Source organism: Heterodontus francisci, chromosome 9, assembly GCF_036365525.1.
Source record: "Heterodontus francisci isolate sHetFra1 chromosome 9, sHetFra1.hap1, whole genome shotgun sequence".
Classification (NCBI taxonomy): domain Eukaryota; kingdom Metazoa; phylum Chordata; class Chondrichthyes; order Heterodontiformes; family Heterodontidae; genus Heterodontus; species Heterodontus francisci.
Genome location: NC_090379.1, coordinates 98,607,864 through 98,622,168, shown reverse-complemented (window position 1 = coordinate 98,622,168; position 14,305 = coordinate 98,607,864). Strand labels below are relative to the sequence as shown.

The following is a 14,305-nucleotide window of genomic DNA, read 5'->3' as shown; positions in this document are numbered from 1 at the left end:
CTACCAAATTAAAACAATGCTTTAACATAAGTTCGCCAACACTTTAATATTCTTTCAATCTTCTGAACAACGTGTTTCAAATCAGCATTCTCTATTGAGCTGCACCAACCAAGAGGGACGAAAACCTTCTTGCAGCCATAATTAAAAAGACTAATCATATTTAGATCCAAAGCTGTATTCGTACTTTTATTACATGTAAGACAAATCACAACGATAATGTGGAAGTCAGAGCATGGAACAGATATTTACTTCAGTTACTTCACAAAGATCTACAGATAGCATTATCTACATATATAAACTGGGGAAAATTAGCATGAATAAAGAAGAACTGAAATAGCCACACATTTTTCACCATGATGACCCTTTCATAACTTGGATTATTAGGGAATATCTATTTTATGATCTACCAAATTTTGATCTGTGCATTGGGTTTGATTTGCACAGCCCATCAGTCTACTTTCTCTCTTAGTACCAAAAATATTACCTGCACTTAAGCTTCATGCATTTATAACTGGAAAAAAAAGAATGAGATGCTGGGGGATGGTGCTGAGAATTAATTCTACCGGGTGAAGGATGATTGATCGTCCAATTCTAACATCCAGTCTGAGCTGTGCCAAGTGTGACAGCATTGAGTGGATCCCTGCTTTGGAGAGGGGGATGGAAACATTGGGCTTTGGTGAGACCACACCTGCAGTAGTGTACAGTTTTGGTCCCCTGATCAAAGGAAGGATATACTTGATTTAGAGAGGATGCAATGAAGATTCACTAGATTGATTCCTGGGATGAGAGGTGTGTCTTATAAGGAGAGAATGAGTAGCATGGGCCTATATTCTTTTAAGAAAACTTAGAAGAATGAGAGGTGATCTCACTGAAAAATATGAAATTCTTAGTGGGCTTGACAGAATAGATGCGGAGAGACAGTTTCCCCTGGCTGGAGGGTTTGTTAAGGGAAGATTGTGTTTAAATAACTTGCTGGAGTTTTTTTGAAGGGGTAACTGAGAGGGTTGATGAGGGCAATGCTGTTGATATGGTGTACATGGACTTCCAAAAGGCATTTGATACAGTGCTGCACAACAGACTTGTGAGCAAAGTCAAAGTTCATGGAATAAAAGGGACAGTAGCAAATTGGATACAAAATTGGCTGAGTGACAGGAAACAAAGAGTAGTGGTTAATGGATGTTTTTCAGGCTGGAGGAAGGTTTGTAGTGGAGTTCCCCAGGGGTCAGTGTTGGGACCCTTTCTCTTCCTGATATATATTAATGAACTAGATCTTGGTGTACAGGGCACAATTTCAAAGCTGACAGATGATACAAAACTTGGAAGCATTGTGAACTGTGAGGATGATAGTGTAGAACTTCAAAAGGACGTAGGCAAGCTGGTGCAATGGGTGGACAGATGGCAGATGAAGTTCAATGTGGAGAATTGTGAAGTGATTCATTTTGGTAGGAAAAACATGGAGTGACTATAAAATAAAGGGTACAACTCCAAAGGGGATGCAGGAGCAGAGGGACCTGGGGGTATATGTGTATAAGTCATTAAAGGTTGCAGGACAGATTGAGAAAGTGGTTAATAAAGCATACAGATCCTAGGCTTTATGAATAGGGGTATAGAGTACAAGAGCAAGGAAGTTATGTTGAACTTGTATAAGACACTAGTTCGGCATCAGCTGGAGTATTGCGTCCAGTTCTGGGTGCCGCACTTTAGGAATGACGTGAGGGTATTGGAGAGAGTACAGAAAAGATTCACGAGAATGGCTCCAGGAATGAGGAACTTCAGTTGTGAAGATAGATTGGAGAAGTAGGGACTATTTTCCTTGGGGAAGAGAAGGTTGAGAAGAGGTTTGATGGGGGTATTCAAAATCATGAGGGGTCTGGACAGAGTAGATAGAGAGAAAATGTTCCCATTGGTGTAAGGATTGAGAACAACACAGAGTTCCGAAGAAGGGTCACTGACCCGAAACGTTAACTCTGCTTCTCTTTCCACAGATGCTGCCAGACCTGCTGAGTGATTCCAGCATTTCTTGTTTTTGTTACAGATTTAAAGTAATTGGAAAGAGAAGCTAAAGTGACATGAGGAAAAACGTATTCATGCAGCGAGTGGTTAGGATCTGGAATGTACAGCCTGAGAGAGTGTGGTCTAGACAGGTTCAATCGAGGCATTCAAAAGGAAATTAGACTGTTGTCTGGAAAGGAAGTATGTGTAGGGTTACGGTGAGAAGATGGGGAAATGGGACTAGGTGAATTGCCGAATGGCCTCCACCTATGCTGTAACATTTCTGTGGTTCTATGATTCTGTGAGTCTAGAACAAGGGGCCACAGTCTCAGGTTAAGGGATCAGCCATTTAGGACTGAGAAGAGGATAAATATCTTCACTCAGAGGATGGTGTATCCTTTGGAATTCTCTACCTTAGAGGGCTGTGGATGCTCAGTCGATATTCAAGCCTGAAATTGATAGATGTTTGGACATTATAGCAATCAGGGAAATGGGGACTGGGTGGGAAAGTGGAGTTGAGGTAAAGGATCAACCATGATCTTACTGAAAAGCATAGCAAGCTCAAGGAGCCGCATGGCCTATTCCAGTTCCCATTTATTATGTTACATGTTCTTAAAAGAGATCCCCCTACCGCCTCCAAATGACTGATGATAAGAGGGGACTGGAGGCTGAATGGCCTCCTTTATGAGAGCATGGGTGTGCAGCCCAAACTGATAGAATTGTTGACAAAAAAATACCTCAATAAAGTGGATGAGTTTATATTACTGACCAGACTCCCCCTCAACCCAATTCCCATATTTTTGCCTTACGGAGGGAAAGTACAAACCATAAATCAAAACTCCGCTTGTTTTCAGATGTCAGATCCCTTAAAGTAAAAATAAGAAATGTACTAAAGGGGCTATATGTCGCAAGAGGCTGCTGCTAGGAACATTTATGCTTTTATGAATCTGTTTCATTATTAATGTTTGCAGGTGTTGAGAGTTATATTACTAAAGAAAGAGTTTTGAATGAAATATACTGTGTTAACAGGCAGAGGCAGCAAATCATACAATCTAAGAGGTGCAATTATTTAATATGTTGTTGATCTTTTTTAACAAAGGAAAGAGCCAGTATATTTTGATTTTCCCGCTAATTCTCACCCCTCTCTTCCCCCTCTGTTGAAAACAATGGGGGGCAAAGTTGGGCTTGTTGGCTCCGTTTTTGGGTGCTACGAATTCCAAAATGGCATCCGCACACAGGGCGCCCTCTTGGTAAAGGGGTTAGCAGTTCACACTTAACGAAAACCCGGAAGGATCTGGAAGTATGCAGAACAGGCAGATCATGCCATCAATCAGTGTGCAATGCCAGCCCTGCCATTTTGAAGCTCCATGCTCTAGCTAACACTGTCTCTTAACCTCCCAGAGCTGAACACACACGAAGCAGCATGATGGACCAACTCCAGTGCTATTTAAATAGATAATCAACTGCTTTCAGGTTAGTTGCTGATTGATTTCTGCTAGCTCTTCCTGCAATTTTTGACATGTTTGGAGATTTTCAGAGTTGTTTAAAGTTGCTAAAGTCCACAGGGAGTGGTGCTTTGACTTCAAGGATTCTGCACAAACCACATGCTCCCGGACATGAGTGCAGCATTAAGCATTGCCCTTGGCCTACAGCATGACAGGGAGAAAGAGCAGAAGTGACACAGAGCAGGACAAGCTGCTGGAAGAGTAAGCAGGAGGAGGAGGAGAAGGTCTCTCAGCAGGAGACCCAGGGTATTTTGGGAGCAATTTTTCTAGTTGAACCTCAGCGAGGAATAATGCTTCAGACATCTGCACTTCACTAAGGAGGTCATCACTGAAATCTTCCAACTGTGGTAGCCGCAACTCTAACCTCAGAGTAGGGCAAGGACTGCATTGTCAGTGGCTGTGAAAGTTACTATGGCTATGAACTTTTACGCATTGGCTCTATCCTGACTGATGGAGATATTAGCAACATCTCATAGTTTGCAGTGCCTTGTTGCTGGATGGAGGTCACTGAGGGCCTCTGTTCAAAGAGAGATTCATTTAATTCCCTCTTGTCAGAGAGAAGCAAACAGAGCAAGCTCAAGGGCTTGCAAGAACTGCAGGCTTCCTCATGGTGCAGGGCATCATTGCATACACATTGCTTTGCAGGCGCCACATGTCAGGCTGAATTTGGTTGAGCTCCTGATGTCGGGCTCCATGGCGGGGAGGTGGGGGCAGGGCCAGAAGATCGCACTGGCAGCGGCCTGCCATGGAGCCCGATCTTCCTGGTGGCAGCGAGGCTCCGTGGCGGCACCCCAGCACCCAACTTTAAATATTTAAATAAAGGTCATGAATAAATTAACATACCTTTCACTGCGATCTTGCTGGCTGTCAGTGATCTTGTGTGTGGCAGCCGGCACTCTTGCACCTTCACTTTCCCATCCAGGGAAAGCTGGCGCCACCAAGGTGGGGAGCTGGGGATCATGGGATTTTCAGTGTAGTGGAGTTGGGGGGAGGGTGCGGGGGGAACGGGGCCAAATCTGCATGTGTAGTGTACGGAAGGGGGGAGGGATGACCTTTGCACTTTGTGCAGTTGGTGGGGGTGAAGGTCACATCTAAGATACAAGTGTTTTTTGGGAGCGGGGGAGAAACAGGGAAGCCATTTATTTTCTTTATATTGGGGGGTGCAGTTACGGGCCAAAATTCAATGCACAGTGTTTTTGGCGGGGGAGGGGAGGGGGTACACACTTCAACTGTGCAGATCTGGTAGCCCTTTAAAAATGGTGCCAGCGCCTGTGCAGAGGCAGTTGATGCTGTTGCTGGCGTCGCAGAGCCCACCCCCACCATGTGATTGGGCGGGGCGGACCGCTCAGCATATGCAGATGAGCCGCCGCGTGTTAAATTGCAGCAGCATGGTGGCACACAACCCGCAACCATTTTTTTCGTCCGCCGCAGTAATAGAATTCAGCCCATCATCTCTGCAATGTACTGGAATTGAATAGATTACACCCTCTTAATATGCAGTTGGTGTGTGACCATAGGAAGTACATCATGCAGGTCAATGTCAGATATCATGGCATCAGTCATGGTGCCTTAATTCTGTGCCAGTTTGCTGTGCCAGCTGCATATGAGCCACCACGGCAAAGCAAAGGCTGGCTCCTGGGTGACAAGGGCTATCCACTGGCCACTTGGCTAATGATTCCAACTCGCAATCCATGCACACATACACAGCATGCATATAATGAAAGCCATGCTCGTATAAGAAATCTGACAGAGCAGATCATTGGTGTCCTGAAGCGACAATCCGCTGCTTGGACCGGTCTGGAAAAGCCTAGCAGTACTCGGCTGAGCAGGTCTCAAGATTTGTGGTAGTATGATGCATGCTCTGCAGCCTTGCCATCATGAGGGAACAGCACTTTCCACCATATAATCGGGCAAGAAGCTGAGGAGCAGGAGGACAAGGAGGAGGAGGAGGTGGAGGAAGCAGCGGAGGAGGAGGAGGCAAAAAAAGGAGGAGGTGGCAGAGGATGAAGAGGGAGGGAGGCTGCAACCTAGACAGCCCCTTTCTTTGGGGGCTGTATGAGAAGAACTAATTGAAGTGTGAAACCAGTAATCTCAACTCCAATTCAGGGATAGGCACCAACATGTTGTGCCACGGACATTTGACAAAATTATTGACTCAGCCACGGACACGGAGGCGATTAATCTGTATATAAAGTGTATATCCAATCTAATGCCATCAAAACACAGTCCAATTTAAAACACATTTCTCCCCATAAATAAAGTAGCTAAGCATACCAAATATCAATGGACAGCAGCACAACTGTATTAGCTAGCTAGCAAGCAAAATATTATGCAATGCCAATGCGAATTATTTTTTCTGCTAGGTTATTTTAAAACATAATGTTAAAGGCTTGAAGCAGGGGTGCCCAACATTTTTGCATGGGGGGCCACATTAATTTTTGTCTTACATAGGGGGCTGGTTGAGACAATTTTGGAAAGATAAAGGCATTAAAAATTTATCTTATGATTTATCAAAACAACAAAGGTGCATTTTTTTGCGAAGAAGCTTTAAATGAAAAGACTAATTTATTGACTTACTTTCTCTTCACTATGTTGGACACTGATTTAGTGAGATGCCTGGCATTTTTTTTGCAGGCACAAGTAGTCAATGTTTGCCTGCACACTTCGATGCGGGGTAGTCAGATAAATGTCCATTATCAGGAATGCTCTTGATCGCTCTCTCTCCCACTTCTCTCTCTGTCCGTCTGTCTGTCTCTCTCTCTCTGTCGCTCTCTCCCCCTCCCTCTCGGTGTCCCCCTCTGTGTTGTCCCCCCTCACAGTCTGCCCCCCTCTCTCTCTACCCCTCACTATCTCTCCCTGCTCCTTCTCTTTCTCTCTCTCTGCCTCCCCTCTCTCTCTCTGTCCCCCTCTCCTTCTCCCTCCTTCCCTCCCCTTCTCCCTCTCTCCCCCTCTCCCTCTGTCCACCTCCCTCCCATCCTCGCTCTCTTTCCCTCCCTCTCTCTCTCTTCCTCTGATAGTTGCAGCGAGCAGGAATTCTCAGCTTTGTGATACGTCCGTTTTTTAAAAAGTCTCAGCTGGCACTTTTGCAGCTGACGTGCTCAGAGTAGGAACAGTCGCTTCCAATACGGACAAGTTCAGGGTTTCTGGCAGGCTTTATTAAAAAAATCAGAACCTCCCAGAATTGGAAGTGCTGGCCCTGCTCTAAACACATCAGCTGCAGAAGTGACATCTGACTGGTTGAAAGAAGAAGTCAATGGGAAATTTCTTGTCCCTGAAATTATCAGTCATGGACCCCAAAGTTTTACCACGGACACTGGTGTCTGTGTACGGACACGTTGCCAACCCCTGCCCCGATCCCCCATTCACCACCAGTCACACAAATCTACCTTCCCAATCTCACTGACCATCACATTGTCCTGTTTGCTGCAATGCAAAATTAAAAGCCAACACAAAATAAACGTTTTAAACAAAAATTAAATATTAAATCATGCCACATTGCATACAAAAGTCAACTAATCACCCTTGTCCAATGCTTTAGTGCCTGTTTACCATGTGCCTTTGCCTGGCCTAGTCACCCCAGTGCCTGCAGCATGACTGGTGGAAGGCTGCTGATTTTCAGTTGAGGAGACTGCATTGCGGAGACTGCAGATGGCCTTGCAGGGTGATCTTGAGCAGCACTTAACCTGGAAAGCTTGGCTTCAGACTGCACCATCTTGGCATGGGCGGTAGCAGTCCGGGCTGGCTGACAGGCAACAGCAAAGGCACTAGTGGAGTGGCAGAGGTGCGAGCACAAAGTTGTCATCCTGCGAGAGCACAATAGGTTCAGAGGTCTGCTGGATGTGCAGCAAAGTCATATGGAAAATATGGCAGTGATGCCTGAGGTCATGCGTGGCTTTGCGCGTGTCATGGAGGAGTCCAAGCAAACCATGGCATCTGCCATGTCCGAGGCATATGGCTTCCTCAGTCAAGAGTCTGGCAAGCTCTGTGACGAGACATGGCGTGGCATCTCAGCAATCCTCGTAATATGTTGGAGGACAGATTGTTGGACGTCTATGACACCCTAGAAGAGCTATTGAGCGCTCGTACCCAGAGCCATGACGGCAACAGTCTGAGCTTGCATGGTAGAAAGTTGAGATTGCATAATGGCAGTCTGAGCTTCCACTTTTGGTGGAAGTAGCTTGTGCTGCAATGTAAGCTGATGTGTCATCCATCAGACACTGTCTCATGGTTGTGCAAACGCAGTTGGCCACCAGTTCCACGCTGGAAGGGATCGGTTCCAATCTCTGTGCAAAGTCCTGCCCCAAGTTGGAGCATGACTCTTCCATGCATCCTGACATTGACCTCTTTCTAGCAGGCTTCCAATGCACCAAGTATTTGGTTGTGTATACCCATCAGCCTCGTTCTGTAGCCTGGCCCATTAAAATCCTCGTCTGAGTCCTCTGCAGCTGAACCCCTGTGTGTTCTCACCCTCCAGTGAGCTGGTATCTGTGCTTTGTCCTTTTCTCTAGCTGCAGAGCAATTGTGCCCAGTATCCCAGCTTCTGCAGATCCCGCCTCAATGTTATCTTCTAAAGTACACTGTCAGTATCTGAGCTTGTGGCTATGGGTGTGTGAGAGAGTAATGGTGCTGTCTCTTCATCATCATCTTCTTGGTCTTCCTCCCTTGCCTGGACAGCCTGCAGTTCTTGGATATCTGGGGAGAAGGGTAAGGTTGTGGTGAGGGGAGAGGGGAAAGTAAGATGTGCATGCTTACACCATCTGCAGCTTGTAAACCAGAAAAGAGTGTAGGATGAGGGGAAAGTGGGATGTGAGAAGGGGGATTATATATGAGGATACCATCATCTTCAACAGATTCGTCCCTGCTACTAGCCATGACCTCAGCTATTGCCTTTCCCATACTGGCCAGCACCATCTCCTCCATAGGGGGTTATCACAATAGTCAGAATGCACTGTGACCCAGGAAGCAAGAGTTAATAAAAGTGTAAACATCTGAGAGGTGTGAGCAACATAAAAATTGTATTTTTTCAGTTTTATACATAAACTACCAAATGAAATTCTGTGCTAACAGTACTGTTTGAGATGAGATTTCTTTGCACTGAGACAGACTGATGCTTACTTTAGGATGAGAGGGGATTATTTATTAGATGGGTTGATGCTGACTTTGGACATTGAAGCTGGAATCAGTCAGTCAGTCAGTCAGGCCGAAACCACAGTAAATGGCTATTTATTCATTGTTGGTCACAGTGACTTGATAGTAGGATAAAACTCCCTTGGCAATGCTTCAACAATTGCTTGAGAAGGGGGAGAAATCATACATCTTGTGGAATTATGTATAACTTAGGAATAAAAAAGGTTTGAGAAAAGAGAACAAAAAAATAAATAAAGTATGGTGGGAGGTGCGGGGGTGGTGATTTTCCCCAGATATTTTAACTACTAAAGAGCCTCTGAGGTGGCCAAGATAGGGTCTTGAGCTGTGACACTGGTTTAGCCCACGCTTAGTGCAAGACATTGGTAAAGGAGTTGAAGGCATGCTAGGATAAGCTGACCCGAGGATCATAAAGACTCTGATGGACAATTAAATTGTCTGATAGTGCTCATTAAACAGGCTTCACACCATTTTGCAGCCTAGTGCTGCAATTTACAACCTCTCCTAAAAGTGGCCAGCTGAATAGGAATAAATGAGTCACTGCAAAGGATTTAGGGTACTATTTAAATCCATGATCAGCTTTTCATTGTTTACTTGCTGCTGAAGATAGACTACATTTAAAGAGGGCTTATGAGACACGAGAAGACATTCTGGGACATTCTATTTAGGCTTCACTGACACTCTATCAACATTTTTCCCAGAAATTCTCTGAGGACTTCAACTAGAGAGAGTAACTGCTGTGCTTATTGGACATCTTATAGGAATCACCAGGAGAAAGGGAGTACTTTGTCACAGGTATCTTACTAGGGACCCCCTTTGGACGAGGAATGGGAGGAGGACATGAGTCCAGGCAGAGCAGAGTTATTTCGTTCTTGAGTAAGTTTTGCAAAGTCTAAATCTTAAATCTGTGGAGACCCTTTCAGCATCAGTGAGGTATGTAACATACAGTGAGGCTGCCTTCAGTCAGCCACACAATATATTTGCCATATCAGAGACCTGGGTGTTGCTCATAGTGGAAGCGGTGGCATAGTGATAATGTCACTGGACTAGTAACCCAGAGGCCCAGGCTACTGCTCAGGGGACATGGGTTCGAATCCCACCACGGTAGATGGTGAAATTTGAATTCAATTAATCTGGAATTAAAAGCTAGTCCAATGGTAACCATGAAACTATTGTCGATTGTTTTAAAAACCCATCTGGATTCCTTTAGGGGAAGGAAATCTCCCATCCTTATCCTGGTCTGGCCTACATATGACTCCAGACCTATAGCAATGTGGTTGGAATGTGCTGGAAACAATATCAGCAAAGCCATGTCGATCCTGCAAAGTCCTCCTTATAATATCTGGGGGCTCGTGCCAAAGTTGGGAGAGCTGTCCCACAGACTAGTAAAGCAACAGCCTGACACGGTCATGTGGTGTCCTGGGCACAACCATCTTCAGCTGTTTCATCAATGACCTTCCCTCCATCATAAGGTCAGAAGTGGGGATGTTCACTGATGATTGCACAATGTTCAGCACAATTTTTATCTCCTCAGCAACTGAAGCAGCCTGTATCCATATGCAGCAAGAACCTCAATAACATTCAGGCTTGGGCTGATAAGTGGCAAGTAACATTCGTGCCACACAAATGCCAGGCAATGACCATCTCAAACAAGAGAGTATCTAACCATCTCCCATTGATGTTCAATGGCATTACCATCGCGGAATCCCCCACTATCAACATCCTGGGGGGTACCATTGACCAGACAATGAACTGGACCAGCCACATATATGCTGTGGCTATCAGAGCAGGTCAGAGACTGGCTAACTCACCTCTTGATTCCCCAAAGCCTGTCCACCATCTACAAGGCACAATCTGGGATCTTAATGATCTATTTAGAGTTGTTAAGGTAAGAAGACTGCTCTCATACTCTCTGCTCACCAGGTACAAGTGCCCAGCAGTTAGGGCAGGGGATAGAATGTCAAAGTGGCAGCTCTCTGAATGGTGAGGTCAAAATCAGTTCTGTTCCAGAGGAGTTAGGTAATGATTTTGAAGACCCAGGTTACTGAAGAAGGTTGATGGGCATACACTGGGAAATGCTTGGTGCACTGGGCAGCCTACCAGAGAAATTCCGTACAATGTTGCAGAGTATGGAGTAGGCCAGCTCCAACTTTTTTCAAGTCTTTGTACAGAGCATGGAGACCATTCTGTCTAATATGGTCAGATCCATCATTATGACAGTGCAACCCACCATGATGGAGCCTTTGCTGACAGCTCTGCCATCACAGAATGCTGTCATGGAAGCTTAGACAACTGCCATCATGGCTTTCTGGGCACAGCTTCCCTCTGATGGAAGGGCTGGGATCAGGAACTGTGGAGATTAAAATGGTCTATTTACACCAAACAAAGTGCTTCTCCTTCCTTACATACATGCCAGCCATTCTGCCCTCTCTTCCTCCCTTTCAATGTCACTTGGCAGCTGGTTCATTTGTAGCCATCGCTGCATTCTCAGTTCGGTCAACATTTTGCGGAAGATACTTCTTTTGTCTCTTCAATGTCAAACTGTACCAATTCAATCCTCCTGTCTAACTAATCTTCAGGGTCCATTATTTTTTTTAAACTATGTTCAAGTAACTGGCAACAACTATTTGCCACTTCTGGGAAGTTATGTAACGGCTCCTATTAATTCCTAGCTGTTGGTCGTAAACTATTGCTCACAGTTAGACAATATATCCCATTAGAGGAACAGTATGCATATTTCTCAATTTCACACAGCATTATACCTTATTCTATTTTCATACAGTATCATGAAGTATTGGCCATCTGGTTTGCTGTTTATTCCATCTTGTTATTTATTAGTTATACTTTGGAACTTCTCTTCTTAGTTATACCATATTTCATCATTTGGATTGTGTTCAATTTCTTCCCATCTGTCATGCTTTTTGATATTCGGGCTCATTACCTGCCTCTTCAGGTCTACTGCATGGCCAGACTTGCACAGAGTGAGGATTAAGCAAATGCGTTTTTCCCTTTTGTCGGCAGTTTTAACTTACTGGTGTAATTACTGGGACACTCAAGGATCTGAGCAATAGGACACAGCCTAGCAAATGTTTACATTTTTTATATAAAGCAAATATTCACTGATCAGGTTCCAACACAAATCAGAACTTAATACTCCTCCCACTCAGGAATGGTGGAGACAGCAACAAACAAGCTGAAAAATAACACTGGTCGGGCAGGGGATTTTTGACTCGGCTGTTGTCCTATTGTTCATTTAGTTCCAGTAGTATTCAATAGCTTGACCTCATTCTGCCTTGTTTCTCAGCAAGCTGTGGCACATCTATAAACTCACCTTTTATTCGATCCAAATCTTTTATTCAAATCCATAGTTTGTTTCCTCCTCCTACCTCCTAAAGTCGTTGACACCCTGGAGGGAAACAGTTCCTCAGCAGTTGGTTGTCCCCTGGCTATGGGCTTTGTGCATTAGCAGCCTTCTCAACCAGAGATTCATTATAGTGAGCCTGATCCACACCTCACCCAATGCCCATAATATTGTACTTGAGGTAGAGATTGCTGGATGTCAATCAGCAGCATGAATCTTTGCTGTTTTCACTCTCAATAAACCTGAATTACTGAGGCCAATTGCAGCATCTCTACCCATATAGAGACAAAGATCTATAGTAAGGCATGCACAATTTGGTACAATAGAAACAACCGTCAGCTGGTGCTTGGAATTTGAAAACTGTGACACCCAACCTTTTAGTAAAAGGGCAGCTCTCCTGTTGAATTGGGCACTCACATGAAGGAAGATGGGGTAAGATTGATGTGCATCATTTGGCACAAAAATTAAAACTCCAAATTAAGCCTGGCAGTTAAGAGGGGCAACAATCTCCTCCCTTTAAAAGGGAAAACTCTTGCCGAAGCAAATGAAGCCCTTCTTTAAGAAAGCCACCTAACTGATAATCAGGCAACAGGGACTCATTGAAGTTGGGTGGCAGAGGCAATACACTCTACATTCAGTTCCAGGCTCTTGGAGTCGAATTCCTTTAAGAGAAACTTTCCAAGCAGTGGGCAAAGTTGATGAAGTTTGGTGACTGATTGCTTAAATTAGAATAGATTGATTCTGAATATATGTGCTGAAACCCCTCCCACCCCTCACTAGGGCCTGGCTAACTGGCCCCGGCAAGCCCTGACCCCACTTACCTGCTTCCAAGTCCAGCGACCCTGGTGCCTCTTCTCGCCAGCTGCATTCCCAGCAGTGGCCACTGCTTCCAGTGGCGCTACTGGGACTGAAGAGCTATTGGCCCACTGATTGGCCAGCAGCTCTTGGAGGCGGGACATCCTGCCTCAGAGAGGCGGAAGCCATGGCTTGAGCCACGCAAAATGCGTTCATGGCTTCCAGGGCCGGCAGAGGTGGGCTGGGGCAGGGCCACCGCCTCCTGCTGCTATTGACTTCAACAGAACTAAATATCAGACATGGTGTATGACAGGCAGGAACAGCAATTGCGCCTACATTGTGGCTACACTCATGCCCAATTTCACCCCAGTATCTCTGAGCTTTGAACCATCAGATGTCACCTGTTCAGTTGCTTAAGTGATAAGCTAGCTCATTGATTCCCGGTGGAATTCTGTTCCAGGTCTTCTGTTATCGATCAGTATTTGCCAATGGAAAAAGCAAACAGGGAGGACTCTGGGGCCTTGGTGCAGGAGATGCATCAGGTGGATCAAACATCCTACAGGGAATGATTGTAACATATTTTGACTGGTACATACTGTTGGGTGAACTTCTTACTAGTTTCTAAGCCTCTAATGACAACACAAAGTGATAGATTATAAATAATGCATTAGATCGGGGCTCTGTGCAGGCAGATTTAAATACTTTAGTCCAATCTGAAGAATTTCCTTGGAGCTATTTTAGTCCAAGATTATTACCATGCAGTACATTCAGAAACATTAAAGTTTTTTTTTAATCTTCAATGATACCCTCGAGATTGAGTGCATTATCTTCCAGGAAGCTGACAGAGCAATTTGTAGAGATCAATTACAGAAAATGCTGGAAGTAAACAGCAGCTTCATCACAGTGAAGAGAAACAGTAGCTTAACATTTTGAGTGTAACCCTGAGTTAGAGCTGAGTTCTTGCAAAGTGTGGTGTACTGTTTCCCCTTACGGATGTCCGCCAACCTTCTGCAATTTCTGTTTGTATCAGACTTGCAGCATTTGCAGATTTAAAAAATTTAGTTTTAGAGAACAATTGGTTTACTGTTAGGGCATATGTGAAGAAACGCAGAGAAAGGGGGAGCTGAGAAATCAGAAGATATTAAAAAGTTCAATAATATGTTTCAGAATAAAAGTTGAATTTGATTCACAGCAAGTGAGAAATAATAATTTTCTTAAAACCAGAATATGCCTTTGGGATAATTAAATCCACTCACACAGGAAATTGGAATTGTGAAAACAAATAGAACATTAAACAACTTCAGAGGTTTTAAGAACAAATTTGAAAGGTTTCATGAGAAATCCTAGTTCTTTGTTTTTCTTCCAAAGAACATCCATAAGACTTTTTCAAGGAATTAAAACTTTTAGTATTATCAAGTGAGAAAGGAGATCAGTTACTCTTTTTCCTGCCTCAAAGTCCACTGAGACAGAGGCAAGACAGCCTCAAAGTCAAAAAGATCACAGGTTC

At 44.5% G+C, this 14,305-nt stretch overlaps 1 protein-coding gene across 1 annotated transcript in view; it reads right to left on the bottom strand.

The window, feature by feature from the left end:
• The window catches only part of rgs6 (regulator of G protein signaling 6), a 167,800-nt gene extending 154,649 nt beyond the window's left edge, over positions 1–13,151 (bottom strand). Inside the window, exons 1-2 of the mRNA XM_068038170.1 lie at positions 13,135–13,151; positions 12,825–12,904 (exon numbers count right to left, since the gene is read on the bottom strand). Coding sequence (XP_067894271.1) covers positions 12,825–12,904; positions 13,135–13,151 — 97 coding nt within the window. The remainder of the gene's footprint in view (positions 1–12,824; positions 12,905–13,134) is intronic.
• Between the last annotated feature and the right edge of the window lie 1,154 nt (positions 13,152–14,305).